The sequence below is a fragment of the Myotis daubentonii genome, chromosome 10, assembly GCF_963259705.1.
Source record: "Myotis daubentonii chromosome 10, mMyoDau2.1, whole genome shotgun sequence".
Classification (NCBI taxonomy): domain Eukaryota; kingdom Metazoa; phylum Chordata; class Mammalia; order Chiroptera; family Vespertilionidae; genus Myotis; species Myotis daubentonii.
Genome location: NC_081849.1, coordinates 52039487 through 52060420, shown reverse-complemented (window position 1 = coordinate 52060420; position 20934 = coordinate 52039487). Strand labels below are relative to the sequence as shown.

The following is a 20934-nucleotide window of genomic DNA, read 5'->3' as shown; positions in this document are numbered from 1 at the left end:
GAATTGAACCCAGGACCCTTCAGTCCACAGGCTGATGCTATCTCCACTGAGCCAAACCAGCTAGGGCAACGCTTTCTCGCTTTCAGTAGAGGGTTTCCATTTTATAAACATTCACATCAGCATTTGTTTTACTGACTTACTTGGTAGTCATTGCTACAACTGCTCATTCAATTTGATGAATGGTGAGTATTAAATTTAACCCAGTGCTGATAAAGCACAGGCTTACTTTATGGCACAACAATATGTCTTTGAAAACAACTCGCAACACCTAGGTAGGATGATGTGAGCAAGCTGTTTTTTTAAAAAGTGCTGAATATTTAAAAGCAGTGCTTCATAGGCAAAAGGAGAACTAAAGGAAATAGTGAAAGGGATTTTTTTCTTAAACAGTTTATTGCTATATCCATAATTGTATAGTGCTATACACATGTAGGGCACTGTAGACATCGATGGAACAGCCAAACGCTGACTTCAGCTCACTGACACCATTGTTCTCTCCACCTAGACAAGTTTACATTTAAATTTAAATATTCATCTTGTTTTTATTTTTTGAACCTTCACCCTGCAACTTCATGCAGATGACTTTTTTAAAGAGTGTGGTTCATCTGACATTACTGGTTGGGGCAGTATTTTTCCCCTGCAAATAAATATTTTATCCAAAGTTTAATATGCATCAAGCATTTTTTTTTTTGCTAAATAAGTGATGTATACATTCATTTCTAGTGTAGTATCCTTAAGTTTTGTTTTGTTTTTTCATAAGAATCAAATCACAGAACCCACCGAAAGGGCCTGACACAGTAAACCCTCAGTACATGCGCTTCTTCCCCTTCCTAGACCAATTGAAAATGCTTGTCTGTGCTTCCTCCTTGGCTATTGGAACAAGCAGCAGAGGCCAGGCCTTCGGAGAGTAACCCAGAATGGCCTGGCCGTGGAGACCCTAAGCACACACAGGTCCATCCCTCTTCAAAGGGCCAAGCTTCAGAGGAGCAGCAGGCAGGGAGGGACCAAGAGTAGACATGGGAAATGGTTATTCCGTGACCTTTCTCCATCAACACAGGATTGCTTCCAGCTTCCAATTGTTCTTTGCCCAGGCACGCGGCCACCCCCAACAAGACGGATGGAAATACTTAGTTTCTTAAATAGAACAGTTAAGTAACAGTCATCTAAGAGACCAGTACATGGCTAATCATCTCTGGTGGGCTCAACAGTTCACCTACCTTTGTTATAATTCAACCATTTCTACAGCATCGTCTATGTTCCAGGCACTGTGCTAGGCTCATGTGTTTACGATTGGTAAGTTGCCAAGGATTCAGATCTCTAGCTTGCTTAGTTTCAAGATTGTGGCTTTATCCTCGGTCTAGGTTGGCCTTGCGAAATCCTTTGTGTCGATTTCACCAAGAAGTGGAGACTTTTCGGCATCGGGCCATCTCGGACACGTGGCTGACGGTGAACCGCATGGAGCAGTGCCGGACTGAATACAGGGGGGCATTATTATGGATGAAGGACGTGTCACAGGAGCTTGATCCAGACCTCTACAAGCAAATGGAGAAGTTCAGGAAGGTAGGAGATTTTATGAGGGTTACCAAAAGGGGTACCTGCTGGAAGGTAATGAGGTGTGATTTGAATCCCTCTAGTGAAGAAGACAGAACTCAAAAGCACCAAGGATGCAATTAATCATCGCTGGTGTCTTTTTATGTGACAGAATACCAATTAATGTGATATGTAATTCTCTAAGGATACAAGTGAAGAGACAGCTGGAAACTGCGGGGACTTAGTTACTGGTTCTAATTGAAGTCAGATTTTCATATAATGTGCACTTTTGGTAAGGCTGTCATTTCTAAATGCCTTTTCATGCATAACTAAAAAAATCATGACTAGATCAAATGAAACTGGAAGGTGAGAACAGACTATTGTGGAAACCCTTTTTAATTAATAATGCATATTAAAACTAATAGAATGATAATGCTCCTTTGTTTTGTGAATTGGTTCAGAAGCAGTAGGGTTTAGTTGTAGGATTAAAAAATATGGCATTGACTACATCTGTGATCTCTTCAGAAATTTGTCTGAGGGAAATATATAGCAGAGGAGATGGGTTTGCTCCTAAATTTCCCTGAAATAACCATGAGCAGCAGAGAACAGTGTTCCCTTGTGTTTTTTTTAAATGATCTTGTCAGTATAGCTGCTTTGGAGATTCGTTCAAACAAGGATACATCCGCCACCAGGTGGCAGGCATGCACTGAGTATTTATGAAAACGCAGCCTTGGGGGGTTTTTGTTGTGTACATAGTCTTGGGTTCTTTGTTTGGTGGATTTAGATATATTTCTGGGTGTGAAAGAAAAAAAATAAAGCAAATGTTAGGTTTGACATAATATTGTATTGACTGTCCTATTACGCATTTCAAATGAGTCAGTAATATTGCTTAACAATCCCTAGGTTTCTCTTTAAGCACATCATTGCAGAGCTGTGAATGGGGAGCCCCACCGGTAGGAAGGAGGTTAGATGTGGGTTGTGTTGGATGGGGGATGCAGGTGGGGGTGCAGGGGAGGAGGGACCTTCTGTGGCTTAAGAATAAGGTCACCAATTCTTGACCTAGGTGTTAGATTCTTTTAAAAGTTAAATCTAGTTCTGGTTTGTACTGTAGAATCCCTCTCTGTGAAGGAAATCAGAGTTCGTTTTATGTCTGATCACAGATGACCTCAATGTGTTAGCAGCATCTAAGTTCTTGGTAAGGCAGACTCTGAGCTCATGGACAATCAGAACTGAAAAGTCCTTTAAAAATGAGTTAGTGAAACTCACTCATTCTATAACGGAGAATACCCAAGGCCCCAAAATAGTAAATAAAACTTGTCAAGAGTTGATAGCTACTCGATGTTGGCAAGCCCAGACCACTTTTGAGATTTCCTGGCTTTCTTATCGGGCACGTAATTTGGTTTGTCTTTGACACTTTATTTTGGGGTTGAAGGAGGATGGGAGATGGAACAGAGAGGTTAAAAAAAGAAAAGGGGGGGGGGCATCAACATTATCTACATGGTGTGGTGCCAGTCGCTTTATATCTACAATCCTTTAAATCTCATAATAATCAAAACACAGATTTCATTTTATGGGTGAAGAAAATAGTACCTATTTTAAGTGACTAGCCCAGGGTCAGACAGGGAAATGAAAGTCAGAATCCTAGAAAATCATGCATAATTTTTTCCCTAAGAGAAAAAAAAAAAGGAAGTTGAAGAACATACATAAGATCCAAAAGGGCGTTTTCCTAGTTATTCCGCTCCTGTGATTTATTCACTCAACGAACATTTATTGAGCACCTTCTATGTGCCAGATAATAAAAGTAAACGCATGATTATTCTGGAAGGCCGGAGAAGTTCATGTGGACTTGTGTTTATTTGGTTTTGTTTTGGAGGGTGGTTACTAGCTGTGTAGGGATGAAATAAAAACCAAGCCCTTCGTCATTTGGTTTGAATGTTGAAATATTACCCACTGTTTAGTGTGATCAGTCTGTTGATTTTGGAAAATATGGTTGAAAAAAATTCTTTGCCATAAAGAAGGAGCTGAAGTGATGCCTTACCCCAGTCCCATGTGTCCTGGATTTAATTTAATAACAGAACATGATGTACTTAGAATTTAGCGGGGAGGGGGGGGGAATTTTAAGAAGACAGATGTGAATATATATTTGACGAGGCGAGGCTTTCCATGGGGACAGGGACTGGAGTGCTTCTCTTTACTACCATCACCCGGGGCCAGTCCAGCACCAGTCCCTAAGTTAGCACCTGTAGCGATGCCAGATTCTAGCCATTGCGTTTGAAGTGCCAGAGCATGTTTTCTCAAACCTCCCCAGAATTCCCAACACAGGCAACTGACCTTAGATGTTTTGGACGTGTGTGGTTTTGCAGGTAAGAAGCGGCATTATTCATGTGTGGGTTGTTGCCCTCTTTGGAATGAATTTAAATTGTGGAATTGGCTCTTCTCTTGGAGTTCATAACATGAAATTTCATTTTGAGAAAGCTTTTGTGTTCTGTCCCAGTTAGGATTTCATTCTAAACAGCTCTCCACTGATCTATTGGAAAGTGTTAGTTCTCAGTCCTCAGGGTGAGAGGCCAGGCTGCAGGTGGCTCCTTAGGTCCGCTGTGGGGGGGGGGGGGGGGGAGGGGGCATGGGGGAATGTCAGTCTCCCGGCGGCTCCTCCTGCCACCATCACGTTTCAACTGAGGACTCTCCAACCAAAGTAGTATTTTACTATAAATTCTGTTCTTTGAGTTCACACTTTCCAAGGAGATAGAATTCTAATCCATACCTCACAAATGGGATCCCCCGACTGTAGTCTTTAGTATACATTCACTCATTTCATTCATTCATCCAACCAATGATACTGAAGCCCTGCTGCATGCTGAGCCATGTGTGGGATATTAGTAGTGAATGCACAGACATGCTCACTGCCTTGCTGTCAGTGTAGTCACTTGGGGTAGAGCAAGAGCTAGCACATTCTCCACCCACAAGGGGTACCTGCAGCAAGGGGCATCTGACCAAGATGCGAGGGATGAGTGCGAAGGAGCGAGGTGGAGGGAGAAGGGACAGCAGAGCAGAGTTCCAGGCTGAGGAAGCAACTTAGATAAATACTTTTAGGTGAAAGCACTTCTAGAGATCAGAGCACAGAAGGTGGGTGTGGGAATGGTGGTGCCCAGACCAGGGGCCACTGAGGTCAGCAGAGCTGAACCAGGAGGGACATCTCCCAGAGGGCTCAGAGGGATTGGAAGGGTTGAGAAAGGGAGGGGCATGATTAAATCAGTATTCGCCATAGCTCAGATTTTTTTAAAAAATTGATCTTAGAAAGAGGAAGGGAGGGAGGGGGAGGGAGAGAGAAAGAGAAACCTTGATGTAAGAGAGAAACATCAATTGGCTGTCTTCCATATGGGCCTGACCAGGGATCAAACCCACAACCTGGGTATGTGCCCTGACTTGGAATGGAACCCGCCACCCTTTGGGGTATGGGGACAACACTCCAACCTACTGAGCCCCACTGGCCAGGGCCAGCTCACTCAGAGTTTAATGTGGAGGATTGGAAGGACCAAGCCTTGAGCCTGGGAGTGCTGCTAGGAGGCTTTTGTATGAACCATGGGGTGCCTGTGGAGTGAAGGGGGCAGTAGCCCAAGGAATACACTGCTCTGACCTTTCCCAGACTCTGCCACAGCATCACTTTAATTACAAAGCTCTTTATTCTTTTTAGATATGAGCAACATAAGTGTAAATAAACAAATAGCAAGATCCAGTGTACTTTCACCTCCAACCAAATGCTAAGAAACGTTTTCAAGAACACACAGCAAGCGTGGCCGGAATGATGAATGAAAAACTTAAAAGCAAATGAAGTAAATCATCTGTTTCCCTCGTGGCACCCTGTGAAGCTCATGGGCCAGATGACAGAGCTCTGGGCAGCAGCATTAGTAAGCATTTATTAAGGGCCTGTACTTGGGGATGGAAATACAAAGAGGTGGGAAAGCTTGATCCCAACCCTCAAGAAGGGCCCTGGCAGTCATCTGTTCCTTCTCAAAAGTACCCTGATAAACAAGACACCTGGAGAGTGGCCATATGCAGCTCTTCTCCTAAAGACCAAGTAATAGGAAGTGGTAGATGGATCAGAGAGGGCGGGGCTGGGCCTGTGTGCGGTGGGAAGCCCCTCCTGGCAGCGTGACTCACCCCAGGAGGGAAATGGGACAGGAGGCTACACCAGGAGGCATTTTATGGGCAGTTACAACGTGTGATATATGCGCCCTTTGAAGGCAGAGTGAAAGGGTATCATTTAAAAATAGAAGCCGGCTTCTTGTAGCCGATTACATCAGCTTACGTTGTGAGCTCACAGGAGAGCTTTTGCAGCCCGATGCCCTTGAGAGAGTCCTCCTGTGGTCAATTAAGTGCCTTGTTTTTCTTGAAAGTCAGAAACGGGATGGAGGGTACTTCTTCTAAATGGAATAAAAGCTGTGGTAGGTGTAAGAAAATAGTTCCGAACCCTCTGAAGAGATAACATGGAAATGTATACGTGGGCATTGGTCTGAGTCGGAGCCCTGACAGACAAGGGCAAGAGGACTGGCGTTTTAATGAGGGCCATTTATTAAATGGCTAAATGAAACCCTGCAGCATTTGTCTAGTGTTTCATCACCATAACTCAGGAGGGGACCTAAGAGGGAAAAAGTGGGAATGCCGCCCCGTATTCTCAGGCTTCTATTTAAAATAGTGTTCGATTTGTGAGCGCTGTTCATTCACCAAAGCCATGTTATCAGAGGATATGTCACTGGGAGAAGGCTTAGTAACTAATGGCGGTGGCTTAGTGGGTGGGGCCTTATTAGGGGCATCGGTCAGTGGTGTCCCCGTGTCGGGTCTACAGAGCTTGGTCAAGGACTAGTAAACAGCAGTATGGACATGAGAGAGTTGGGCTTTTTTCCCCTGTGGACGAAGACGGGTTAATTAATTTGACAGTGTCATTAATTACGGCTGAAATCATTGGTCTTTGTCAGAGGTCGGGCTCTTGTAGCAATTGAGGGCAGGTCCCGTGAGAGCTGGAGACGCCAAGTAATAACGCAGGAGTGTCCCCACTCAGCCATCTCCCCGGTCGGTGAGAAAGGCCTCGCGTTTCGCCTGGGCCTTCTGGCTTTCTTGCTTAAACCAATGTTCTGCTTTGGTTCAGTGCCAAGAGCGGGACTGAGACCCCCACCCCCGCCCCAGCAAATTGGGTCGAGTGAGGGTGGAGCATTTCAGCTTTGGGTCCATGCAATGGACCAACACTATCTGTCTAGGCAGCATCCTGACTCTCGGGGCTTTGCTTCATTCATACATAAAAGGGGTGGTGGGCTTGCCCCGTTCTCGCTCCCGTCTCTTCTAGTTCTGAAATTCTGTGCACGGATTGGGTCCTCTGAGGAGGTAAAAGCTCCTTTTGTCAAGCTGACCCTCTTTAGGCTGTTTCATAACCTTCCGTTTTCAATTGTTGGGTTTTGGCGTGTGCTTGCTGTTTGTTTTATTTTGGTTGTTTAACTAGGGTGCCTGCTTTTTTGTGGTGCCCAAGAAGATTGAGTCGAGCTGCTGAACCCCACCCTTGGGTTGCTGTCTCTTTATGCTACCCAAAGGCCGTAGGAAAAACATGCCATTTTCACATGGCACAATTGGGAAGGGAACGAATAATTACACCCTTGCTTTCCTGTCTGAATTTCATGAGATGAGGCCTTTGGGGCCTTGTGTGTCTTTATTGATTTCCCCTGCTGAACTTGGTGAATAGCAAAAATTAGTTTCAGGGTTAAGCCAAGACCATTTGGAGTAGCAGGCATGAAACAGATAACTCGCAGAGCCCATGGCTGGCTGGCTGGCTGGCTGCGGCTCCTGGTTGGAAATACAAGGGAGGAGGAAGGCGCATGAGCTCTGAGTTGGGATGGCTCTGTACTGTGTTCCCAGCCCTGCCTGCAGCAGCTGTGACAGCTCGGCTAGGTCTGTAAGTCTGCTGCAATGTCCTCATCCACTAAAGGAGATACAGGTACGCTCACCACGCTCTCCTCCAGCTGTCCCATTTTTCTTATTCTTTCTCTAAATCATTAAACTCTAAAATCGCTAAGCTCCTCTGTAGAGACGTGGAGGCAGGAGCAGGGCTAACACGCCTTCTGTCAGTGTAGTGGTTTCCTCCCACTTCAAGCAAGTTCTGGTCTTGCTGGGTCAGCCTGGTCTTATTGCTGTTGCGCTAATATTAGACCCTGGAAAAGAAGAGTGTTTCACTCATCATTCTTGGGTAGTGTTTACAAACGGATCGTGGATCTCTCTTATTTAGATAGTAATACTTTCGCAAGGGTCAGAAACCCATGACCCACAGGCCAGCCGCCTGGTTTTGCAAATCAAGTTTTTTATTGGAACACAACCATACTCATTCATTCACTTGTGTCTGCGGCTGCTTTCATAACACCCTGGCACAGCCGAGGAGTTGTGTCAGAGACGGCTGTGGCCCACAGGGCAAAACTTGCTTTCTGCCCCATGACAGAAAAGAGTTTGCTGGCCCCTGATTTATAGGAACCTGTAGTACATGTTGAGGTGAAGAAGTTTTGGGGATAAAACATTTTTTAATTATGGTAGATACACAAAATAAAACTTAACATCGTAACCATTTTTAAGCACCAAGCTCAGTAGTAAGTCTGTCCACATGATTGTACCACCAATCTCCAGAATGTTCACATCTTGCAAAACTGAAACTAATACCCATAAACAACCAATCCCCGTTTCCCCTCCCCCAGCCCCTGGTAACCACCATTCTACTTGTGGTTCTTATTAATTTGACTATTTTAGATACTTCATATAAGTGGAATCATGCAATATTGGTCTTTTTGTGACTTGATTTTTTCATTTTTGCATACCATCTTCAAGGTTCATCCATGTTATAGCGTGCAGCAGGCTTTCCTTCCTTTTTAAGGCTAAGCAGTATTCCACTGTATGTAATAGTATGTATATACCACATGTTATTTATTCATTTATTTAGCAGTGGACACATGTGGGTGGCTTCCCTACCTCTTGGCTATTATGGTGCTGCTGTGAAGATGGTGTGCAAATACCTCTTCCAGACCCTCCTTTGAACCCCAAATAGATAATAAGCATGATATGCATCTCACAAATGTTTTTATTATCAAATGAAATTTAATCCTGCCATTGACTAAAAATGAGACTCAGGCTTTGTAAGCAAGGAGTCATTTGATTTTTATCATCATCTGAGAAGATATTGTCTACATATACGAATTCAGTTTATATTATCTAATTTTTATAAAAATAGTAAACACTGGTAGGGGTTTTTTTTTAAATAAGCACATGTAATACTGTAAAAGCTAATGTGTTGGCTTGAAATAGATTTTTTTCAGGTGAGGGTTAGAGAGGACTGCTTCTCTCTTGAGAGAAATAGTGAATGTCCGCATGTGGATTTCTCTGATCATTTGAGGGGAAAGCTTGCGCAGCTCTCCAGTGTCAGAGTGGACTCTGGGCGAAAGTGAGTTACCGAAAGGTGAACTGATGCAGCCCAAGATAGTTTTCCTTTTGCCAGGTTGTCTGGCTTTTCTCCCGAAGACTTATGTGTATTAGATGTCACACGCAGGCCTGGTTGCTAGAATTTCCTGGGTGATAATGAACAAAACATACAGGTTTGACTGAGTAGAACCATCAACTTCCAGATCAAAATGCTGCCATACCATGAGTTCCATCTCAAAGCACAGGCTTCTGGTGCCTCAGCAGCTAGAGTCTGTTGGATGGATTCATTATTTCCATGTTTCATCATGTTGTGCTTTTGGCTGCAGGGTCAGAAGGATGGCTGGTGCCCAGGCCCACCCCCCCCCCCATCCCCACCCCACCCCAGCAACCACAGACTATTCCATCTGCCTCCGTCTGTTTTTGGTAGCTGTTGAAGTAGGTGTCAGCTTAGATTACGGTTATATGGAAAACCACTGTGTCCAAGGAGTGTGATTTACTAGTTCCTATCTTTCTAGTTTGTCTCCAAGTCTGTCATATCTATATTATCCTCTTCCTTTTGGTTAAGAGCTCAAATATCGTCTTTCCTAGCTAGCCCTCTTCTTCTCTCATGACAAATCACTTGCAGTTTTTACCACCTTCTAGAATGTAGTAGAAAAGACAGTTGTTGCACCCTGGTGGGTTAGCCCAGCATTCTCATTTTAAAATGTTTATGCTTTAAGGAAGCCATCTCACTATGCTATTATTCTTATTTTTTAAAATGGTTTTTACCATTTTAGATGGCAAGACCATTTTAAAAAATGGTTTACTTAGAATGTGAATTTTATTTAATTTCAAACAGGAGTAATATATCTACCATTTCCTGAATGGCAGACGGTTTATAATATGCTAAGTTACTTTTATTAGAGTTGGAAAGAATTTTCTTCAAATACATTCTTCTTTGCAACCAGACTCTTCAGTGACAGAAAAAAAAATGAATGATTTGATGGTTGTTTAAATTGTCACTTTTACATCAGACTGGATTTATAAATTGGCTGTGGAGTGTTAATATTTCGGAAAGGAAGCTCTAAATCACAATTGCTTTAGGAAAAACCTGCATTCTATGTTCATTTGTCATTAAGAAACGTTGAAAAGTTTTAAATAGCATTTTAAAAAATGATTGAATTATTGTTGTGACCCCCACGCCCCAGCTAAGCATTCCTAAGAAGATTTGTCCAAGCAGAGCTGGCCCCTTAGTGGAGTCATAGACTGTCATTGGATTCACAGGGTTCATTGTCTCTCAGTGGAGCTCAGAATCCCATCGTATCCCAACTCCTAAATCTATCCACTCTTTCGTGTTTGAAATATCAAAAGAATGAGTCAATAGAACACCGGTACTTTCCATTTATAGTTCCGAAAAATAAACTTTAAAAAAATGTATTTGCTGATTCCTTGGTCTCCAGTGAACTGGTCCAATCCTTATCTAAGAGGGAAATTTTCCAGGGATCAGTCCTCATGTTGCCCAAGTTATGTTCACAAAAGTGCACACAGTTCCCCACCACTTTCACTCACTTCTCCCAAAGAGTGGCTTCACTCTGCCTCCTTGAATGAGTTTTTGGTAACACCTTAAACAGAAAACAGCTAAGTATGTGTGCTACCCTTCTAGCATAAAACTTTCAGGACAATTCCAGGTATCATAAAATGATCCCTAGTGAAAAAAAAAAAAGTTTCCTAATATAGCAATTATCCCAAACTAAATCATTATCCCACACAAGATAAATGCAACCCATATAGAGGAGCCCTAAGATCTTAAACCGACCAATTTGACATGAACTCGGGAGCCCTAACGAAAAGCAGGGCCTCAGACGGCCATTGGTATACCTTTGAAATGAAATTCCCACATGCATTAATCAGGCTTCTGTTGTTCCCATCAAATGAAATATGATTTTAGGGCTTGGTAACACTTCACAGTTGATTGGCTCTCTCTATCCAACTACCCATCTATCTGTCCATCCATCTATTTAAATTCACTCCCCAGCTGTGATTCTGAGACAACCATTGTCATTGAGATGCTGATTCTTTACTGTGGTGCTTCTGGTGACTGCTGACATTGGAATAAGGGATACTTCTCAAGATAGATTAACTATATAAACAAATTAAGGGATAGAGGGTTTTTTTCTGTTTTGTTCCTTTAAACAGTTTTTTTTTCCTGGGCTTTTAAAGGTGGAACTCTGCATTCTCATAAGCAAAAACCATTCATGGGTATTAGATCATGTTCTGAGGGAGGTCCAGGCAAAGAGACTTGGAAAATACCCACATACAGGGAGGAAGAACCATATGAAAAACCCACAGATTAATGCATGGGAAAGAAATTGCTCAAATAGACAGGGAAGCTGAAAAGAAACTAGTAGAGTAAAATATATTACATTTAGGATCTTTTTCTCTCTCAAATGGTTTCTTGTTAAATTAGGGGCGGGGGGAGTAGCATGGGTATCTGGCAATAATACTTATTTCTGAGGCAGGAGACAAGATTGGGGAATGCCATGAGAGGAGATAAGAGATGAGAATGAGGTTGAAGTTTTACTGCATGCCTTCTTGTGCCTTTCTTTTTTTTTTAATCCTCATCTGAAGATGTGTTTTCATTGGTTTTAGAGAGGAAGGAAAAGAGAGAGGGAGGGAGAGAGAGAAGAGAGAGAGACATCAGTGTGAGAGAGAAACATTGATCAGTTGCCACCTTTATGCTCCCTGACTGGCGATCGAACCCACAACCTAGGTATGTGCCCTGGCAGGGAATCGAACCCGAGACCTTTTGGTGTATGGGACGACATTCTAACCAACTGAGCCACCCAGCTGGGACTTCTTTTGCCTTTTAAATTTTCTGCCATATGCATATATTATCCTTAAAATAATATGTATAAAAATAATGAGGATTAATGAGATTGGCATGAGAACTATAAGATTGGTAGAAGGAAAGGAATAATGATAGAAAACTCTTAAGTGGACAAAAACGAAGAGGGTTTTTGTTGTTGTTTTGCTTTTAATAAAAAGGAAAAAAGAGGAGGCAGGCTTTAGAGGCAAAGATGGGAGCTAAGTTCCAAAGGTGATGTCATAGGGCAGCCGGATGGAGGAGGTTGGTGGATGAAGTCATTTTTGAAAGCTATCAGCAGGGAGAGCCATGTGAGGTGGTTAAGTCGCTGAGGAATAAAAGGATCAAAAATAACGCCTGAGGGAAACCCACCAAAATCAGGAAAGAGGATGAGAATGTTGCTTTTAAAAGCCTTCACTGTTCTGAGAAAACTGGAATATTCATAGTTATACTTATCCTGAAGGGGGAAAAGGTGAGAAAGTAAGTAGATAACTATTCCCATCACCCTCACTTGCATCCTAGAAGAAACATGTTCTATGTTTTGCATCAGTGAGAATGTAGAGAAAACCCTTTCCCAAAAAAGAATCAAAGAGGGAGAGGGCAGCTACTGCCGAGGGGACAGCCTCCACATTTTCTGCCCCACACTAGGGCCTTTGAGCAGGTTCGCAGCATCCTATAGGCTGACATTTGATCTCTTAACTTGGAGGGTTTCTGCTGGCTTTAATGACTTGTTCTGTGTTCATCATTCACTTCTAATTCTCATTCATGCTATTCAACATGCTCAGTCAAAATCTTTCCCTGCAGTGTCCCTCTCAACTCTTTTCTCTAAATCTGTTTTCTGCTAAATTTCTGAAATCCAGCCCTTTCATCAGTCCCTTTCTATTGGTAGCCTTCCAGGTTTTACAGACGAAATCAGAAGTATTTATGCTCCTGTGAGCCCTAATTTTGTCATTAAAATTTCCTGAGAAGTAGTATCAATTGCCATAAATCAAACTATATCCCTTTGGCTTCCTAGTATTTATTTATTATGAGTTTATTTTTAATACACTCACAAGGGCCTCCTAAGCCTCAAGTTTAAAAAGAAATGGACGTGCACGCAGATTCTAGGCCGCATATCATTTTTGTGCACACATTATGGATGGGGCTGGGGCTCCTACTAACGAAGCATTCCTGTCAAAATCAGATACGACTGGGAGGCCTAAGGACATAGGGTTTCCAGAGACTGCAGAGCATACTCAGGTTTCCCTGGGATTTTATCACGGTCGCCACAAATCAAGTGTTTTAGAGTAAAAGGTCACAAGCATCTTTAATTTTAAAGCTTTCCATATCTTCCTCATCCAGGCTGTGTAGGCGAAGCTTCCTCCCCCTCCCTCCCCGAGCCCTGCCAGGAAAAGCCAGTGATTTGTAAATGAAAGCTATGTCAGCTAAAGCTTTTATTGGTACTTATTATCCGGGCCTCCGTCTGCTTTTAATTTTAATTTTCTGCTGAAAGAACTAGCTTTACCTTAAAAAAAAATTTTTTTTTGCATGTCTTCCACTTTAAAATAAAAAGTAACAGCTAAAAGCAGTGATGTGGAGGCAGACAGTAGTTAGGTTTCCTGAGTTAGATCCCCTCTTCCTTATCCTTAATGTATTTCAGGTTTGGGCAAAGCCTCTTATATTCTGGATTGACCTACTTGTTCTTCTCTGCCTCGCATGTCCCCACTTTCCCCACCATTCTTCAGTTTCAACTAATTGTGTAAGTAAAGTAGACATTAAGAAGTTGATGTTAGGAAAGAGGATTTTGAAAATAAAATGAAGATTTGATTACTTTTTTTCACTTATGCTTCAATCGAGAAAATACGAACAACATATTTTGAGAGAATGCTAAACATGAGCTGTACAAAAGTCAAAATACTGCTGTTTTTTCAGTATAAACTTTTTCGTAATACAAAAACAGCAGCGACTTAAGCTCCACAGTGAACTATATGGTAGGTTCATTTATGCAGGCTATTTAACATATTTGAATTTTTTCCCAGCCTAGGGATTTTCTTAGCATTCTGCGTTACAGATAGCTGTAGCAGCTACTTAAATATGTACATAATGCAGACACTTTCTGATTCAATATTTGTAAAATGCTCTTCAGTCTACAATGCTGTTTCATAGTCATTACTGTACCAAGACCACACAGTAGTTCAGTGAGGGCACGAATGCTTGTCCCGTTTCACAGCTGTGACCACTGAGGTGCCATGAGTCGACTGACTTACCCCAACTACGTATATGAACCGATGTCCCCTGGTGCCAAAGTCTATACTCTTCCCACCGCTTCCGCCCCAAGTGCCTCCTAATCTAATGAATGGATCTGTGTGTCCTGCTAAGCGGCTGTGGGAGAAGGTGTGTCTGTGGTGGGGACCCAGCTACGCATTAAAGTAGCAGCCACATCTTCCAGCACGTTCTGTATCCTCTGGACTCATTTTCTCTGACCCCAAGGTCACCCATAAAAAGTATTTGGATGTCTTATTTCCTTCTCACCAAGACAGCCCATCAGTGTGTCTGTCCTCTGAACATCTAGTCATGTTTCTATATTCAGCATTGAGCAGTTCTCGGGGTCCACCTTGTTCTGAGGACCCTTAGGAGGTGAGATGGCTGGTCTCAGCATGGGTTCCTGGGGGTTGGGGCCCAAACCCTGCAGCAGTACAGTTCAAGCTCAGGGCCTCAAGTTGGAATGGATGATAAAAGGCTCATGGGTGGAAGGTAGACATCACGGAGACCAGCACCCCAGCCCAGGATGCTATATAAATTAATTCTCATTATTGCTTGCATGTTGGCTGGTAGGTTGAAAGTCAGTAGATCAGTGGTTCTCAACCTTCTGGCCCTTTAAATATAGTTCCTCATGTTGTGACCCAACCATAAAATTATTTTCATTGCTACTTCATAGCTGTAATGTTGCTACTGTTATGAATCGTAATGTAAATATCTGATATGCAGGATGGTCTTAGGCGACCCCTGTGAAAGGGTCATGTGACCGCAGAGGGGTCGCGACCCACAGGTTGAGAATCGCTGCAGTAGATGATGGGAAGGTTTTTACCTGTAACAGGAAAGTCACAGAAGCCCTACAGCAAATAGGCACAGGAAGTGAGCAGGCCACCTGCAACATTTCTTGTCATAAAGGACATCTTCCCACATATCCAACTCACCCCGAGAGAGGGACTTTCTGGCCTGAGTATGGAATCTTCTGAGAAGCCAGTTGGACATGGAGAATCCTGGGTCCCACCTGAGGATGCTGATTTATGAGGCCTGTGGCGGGGACCAGCAGTCTGATTTTTAGTGAACTCCCACCTGACTCCCTTGCTGGGTCTGTGGATCACGCCTGGAGACATATTGTCTCCACACATCACCATAATATAGCCAATGCTCACAATGACAACTGATCCATCAGAAAAGGTGGTTTTGTTATTTTAACAAGACAGTCATTCAAGAATACAAGTGTCTATTGAGTAAAGATTTCTTATTTTTAAAGTGTTTTTAATAGAGTAAATTTGAATTAGATAGAAAAGTTCCTTAAATAAAATCACTTGATTCCCAGGAATCCTACTAAATGAATCATTATTCTGCTTCTTGATACTTTCCACACGTGTGCTTAAGCCCTAGAGCCTAGAGATTTGTATACCACAGACACTCAGATATACTTACTTTGCCCATCTACAATCAATATTAACCTTGCTAATTAAATCTTTTCTCCTATTTCCACTACCCCCCTCCTCGGTGTTCTCCCAGTTGACTCAGAAAACTGAAAGAGCTCGAAGGAGCCTCCGGTTAGTTAATATCTTGAATTGATTACTTGGGATCATGCTGCTTTGTGGGCATGCAGCAAATAATTTTGAGAATTAATTTATACGTGTTCAACACAGGGAATTTTCCAAGAGCAGTCTGGCACTGTGAGTGTCCCGATATGCATGTTTAAAAAAAAATGCCTACAGCTGCATCCTGCCCCGGTCATGTGGTTTGTCTACTGCCCAAAGCTGGTCCATCCTCTCAGGGCCAGGACAGCCTAAGACAGAGAGAAGCCTTCACCACTGGGTCCTACGACACGGCCATCACATTACTCTGGGGTTTGTTACAGCTAATGTGATTCATAAGCAATGAACCTCAAACCCTGCCTTTGAGTTTCTTTCTGTAGCATGTACCAAAATGTTGAGGAAAAAGTCAAGGATGCTATGAAAATAGTAATTCACAAATGTCATTTGTTCTAACATGGCATTTCTGTGCATGGAGGATACACGAGAGGCTGTGAAATTATAAATAAAGAATGTCAGGGATATAGCATGTTGTCATTTCTTGAAGGATCCCCAGCCATTCTTGAATAGGACAAAAGCAACTTGGAAGTTGACTGTCTGAGGAAAAATAAAAAATTAACAAATATTTTATTAGAAGTTTATCATCTGTCAGCTACTGTCCTAAGCATTTGTCAGGAATAGGCTCATTCAAATTCTCCAAAGGGTAGACGCTGTGATCCCCTCTTCACAGCTGAGGACTTGGAAGCTTGGAGAGGGTAACTTTCCCCAGTGTCACACAGAGTGCTGCAGGGCCAGGTGGGAGGGGTTGTAAATCGATTCCGGTCACCTCTACACACACACACACACACACACACACACACACACACACACACACACCTTATTTTCTAGACCTGAAGTGGTTTCTTTATGAGTGTGGGTGGTGGGGATGTGTAGACCTGTCAGTTAAATGAGGTTAAACAGCCTCCCTCAGTTCAGTGTAAATGTTGAGTCTATTCAAAATTCTGCTTCCTGTTAGTCCTGGTTCAAGCAGTCTCTTTGGGGATTCTCTTTCAGAATTCCACCCTGCTCTTCCTCCCCAGGACAGCATTGTCCCAGGGGGTTTAGCATCCTTGAAGCCCCGCTCGGTCCCTGGCTCCTTGCTTGTCTTTGCTGCAGCATGGCCGTCTGGGCTTGCATGGTATGCCCCTGAAGCCTGTGGCTGGGGAGCCTCAGTCACCTTCCTTTCAGTCACCCAATTGGTAACTCATACTACCTTGGACTCCAATGTGGCCCCAGCCCAGGGCCACCCCTGGCAAGCTCACTAGCAAACACCCTTAGCCGCCTTCCTATCCTTCCACAGGCCCTGTGAGCTCCTCTGGATTGCTGCTTCTCCACACCCCAAAGCCCAGGGAGACACTGGGGAGTTACCATTGGGCCCTCCTTTGTCAACCGCACTGCTTTACTTTGATGCAGCTGATCCTGTTTGGAGCTGACGCAGGCCTGAGAGGCACACTGCCCCCCTCCCACCCTGCAGACTCCCAAGCAGGTAGTGGGGCCCAACACACACTGCCTGTAGTTTCTTTCTTAGTGCTTCTCTCTCTGGGACAAAGGTGGGCCCATGTGTCATTGCCCACTTCCCCGACTGACTGCCCTAGCCCAGGAGGAGACGGGCAATCTTTCTTCCTTCCTCTCTCTGGCCATTAGACTCCAGCTCCTACCACCACCATGTGAAAAGTATAATCAAGTCCACCGACGGAAGTAGGAGATACTGTATATTTTGGCTTAGAGCACTAAGAAAAAGAACAGGTGAGATATTTACATTTAGGAATTGTTGGTCGCTGTGATTGAGGTACATGAGAAAAGGTGAGATCCCTTAGAAGAGGATTTGGAATACAAAGGGAAAAGAGACTGGAATTTCAGCATTCAAGGGTCCAGTAGAGGAGAAGCCAAAGATATAAAGAAAAAGCAAGATGGTTTGGTTTGTTAACGCAACCAAAAAATGAACATATCTCAAAGGAAGGATGCAAACTCTGAATGCCCCCCTGTTATGTCACATACCATGAGGAATAAAACATGCCCCTGGATTTAGCATCAGCCAAGCGTGTTTTATGGGTTTGCTGAGGAAGGTGCGTGTGTGGAAGGAGGACGCATCGCCCTAACACCCATGTTCACGTGAGTGGATGTTTGGATGCTGTTTCAGTTACTATGGCTGAGTAAATCACTCCTAAACTTAGTAGAATAAAGCAGCCATTTATCATGCTCACAGATTCTGTGGGTTGGGCATTCAGACAGGGCGTAGAGATGACCCTTGTGACTTCCAAGCCAAAGGACAATAGTAGGCTTTGGAGGGGCGCTTTTTCTTGGGAAGCTTGCCCTGAGAACCCAGCGAGCAACCAGCATCAGCCATTAGATACGTGGGCAGGTTGGGCTTCCGCACAGCTTGGCAGCATCCCCAGATGAAGAGCAGGTTGGGAGCTGTATTGTCCTCTTGCCTTGGAAGTCACACGGCGTCATCTCTGCATGCCATTCATTAGGGCAGGCAGTTAGGAAGTCTCGGCCTTGTGGACCTGGAAATATTGCTGTGGTCACTTTTGCAAAACGCACTCTGCCGCATGACCTGTCAGTTTCATTAGGCATTAATCAAAGCTATCTTCCGAGCTCTGGTGGCACACCCATTTAAAATAGATGTCATTTCCTGGATTCGTGCTTGCAAATACTCTGGAAAATGAAGGCGCCCCGGGAACCAACAGTGTCAACCCTCTCAGAAAACCTGAAGAGCAGTTAGCTTTCCTGGCTACCCAAACCTTCATAACCTTCCTCAACTTAATCCTCCCTCTGCACTCTCAGCTCATGGCTGTGCCTCCTACTCCAGTGAGAAATTTGCAAGCATCGGATAGCACCCTTCTAAGTATTTCCTGCTCTCTTTCCATGCTCTTCCCATGGAAACTCTCAAAAAACTTGTCTCCATTTACTCATCTCCTTATTATTCAGTCCTGCTGCTCTTCTGAAATGTCTGTGACTCCCCAAAGTCCAAGTTCTAGTACTTTTTTTTTTCAGGCCTTATTTTAAGGAATCTCCTCTCTACAGTATTTTACAATGTGACTACGCCCTCCTGCTTCAAACTCTATGACCATACCTTAGGGTAAACTCTATTTACCTTAAGGTAAATCATATATCCTAGTCTTGCATTGCCGCCCGATCATTTCTCTACTATATAAATGTTGGTGTTTCTCAGGGCCCCATTCTTGACCTTCATGCTTTTCCTGGGTGATCTATTTATGCTGTTGATTTCACTAGTTGACTCCAAAATCTCTAGTGCAGTGTTCTCCCTCAAACCCATCCTAATATGCCCAACTGCCCCTTGAATGTCTCTACTTTCATGTAGAGGTGGGCCAGAACTGTGAATACAGGGCATCTAAAACTGATTTCATCGCCCTGTATTCCTGTGTCGCTACCCCATCACCAGCTCATTTTATTCTCACTGAGGCTAAAAACCTAAGAAATATCTGATGCCTTACTTTGTTGTACCACCTATATCTAACAGATCACCAGATTTGTAGATTTTTTTGCATTCTAAAAATTTCCCAGATCTGTGCCTGCCATCTCAGCTCTCCTGCCTTCCTGGACTACCAGCCCTACCACACCTCCCTGCTTCAGGTCTGCCTGCACACAACCTGGTGTGATCAAAATGAAACCCAAGTCCAACCACATCGCATCTCTGCTCGGTGGCTGCTGAGGCCACAGGATCAAGTTCAAGCTCCTCAACATCCCACAAAGCCCTCTGTGGTTTTGCTCTTGTCCAAATCTAGGGCCTTACCTCACACCACTTCCAGCCTCATAGTTTATGCTGCAAAAACTTCAAGCTGCTTAGTTTCCACCAAACAGTGAGCTGTTTCTGACCCTCATTCCTTTGCTCATTTGTCTCCTCTGCCCAGAGACAGGTTGAGGTCAATACCACTTCAGCAGGTAGGCAGTTGGTACTGCCTCAGCCTTGAAAAGGAAAATAGGAGTATGCAAGGGGAGGGCTGTGGGTGAGTTAGCACAGCGTGCAGGGCAGGATGGGTGGATGTTTGATAATGGGTGACACTTACTCAAACCACAGTTTCTGCCATAAGCCATTAACTTGCATTCTACTTCAATATTTTGGTTTCTACCACCATCAGTATTGTTTGTCACATGCACAACTTACGGAAACTCTAATTTTCAAAAGAAGATTCATAGAAATATGTCATTTTGGAATATATATATAATACTCTTCTTATAAAGTTTTCACTTACAGGAAACATTTTTTTTTGAACTCCTAACATCCGTTCTACCCCGGATAGTTAGTCTAAGACAGTTGTTCTCCAAGTGTGGTCCCCAAACAGCTGTGTCAGCATTACCCAGGGACTTGCTAGAAAGGCAAATTCTTGAGCCCAGACCTACTGAATCAGAAATTCGGAAAGTGGGGCCCAGCAAACTGTGTTTTAATAAGATCCTTCAGCTGATTCTGATTTATGTACAAGTTTGAGAACCACGGGTCTAAGGCAGTCTGGATAATCTCATTTTCCTTGCCACTAACTGGTTTTAGAATGTATAAGGTAACTCAATTCTAGCTTGTGAGAGATGAGAGGAAGTCAGTTCAGTAGCAAGCATCTGGGAAACGTGTTCTTGCTTTTAAGAAGGATTTTCAGGAAAAGATCACTCCTGTGCTGACCTGGATGTTATCATGCCTGGGTGTGACCCCTGGAGCAGCCTTCTTGGGACCATGAAGTAACACAGGAAATTGGAAAGGATTTTAGTCCTTCAGGAATTCACAGAGCCATTGATTGAATTAGCCAACTTTGGAGACTATTGTACTTCTAAAGTTTGAATTCGTTTCCTAATTATTTAGCTCTGTTTGAGTCAATTCTCTGATGCTTGTTTAAAAAATAATAATTGTCTGGCTGTGGTGGCTCAGTGGTTGAGCATCAACCTATGAACCAGGAGGTCATGGTTTGATTCCCCGTCAGGGCACATGTCCAGGTTGCAAGCTCGATCCCCAGTCATGCACGAGGCAGCCAATCAATGAGTCTCTCTCATCATTGATGTTTCTATCTCTCTCTCCCTCTCCTTTCCTCTCTAAAATCAATAAAGATATATTTTTTAAAAAATAATAATTGATGCATATACGTATTCTTTATATATACATGCATTTATTCACACTGAAAAATTCTTCCTTTGTTTTCTAGGGGGTACTAGACGGTGATTATAATTACTTACCACGAGTGAGGCTCTTTGAAAGCAAGCAAACCCCACATGTCTCATTCACTAGAATATATTGGCCACCCTTCACTTTAACAGTCAAATAATGATGCTCCAAGCCCCCTCCCCTATTTTTCCTGG

At 43.4% G+C, this 20934-nt stretch overlaps 1 protein-coding gene across 14 annotated transcripts in view; it reads left to right on the top strand.

Moving 5' to 3' along the window:
* ICA1 (islet cell autoantigen 1) overlaps positions 1-20934 on the top strand; it is a 112524-nt gene that overhangs the window by 34795 nt on the left and 56795 nt on the right. For all 14 annotated transcript variants that reach the window (XM_059712418.1, XM_059712414.1, XM_059712419.1 and 11 more), the window contains one exon: positions 1359-1557. In XM_059712418.1, the coding sequence (XP_059568401.1) occupies positions 1359-1557 (199 nt within the window). The remainder of the gene's footprint in view (positions 1-1358; positions 1558-20934) is intronic.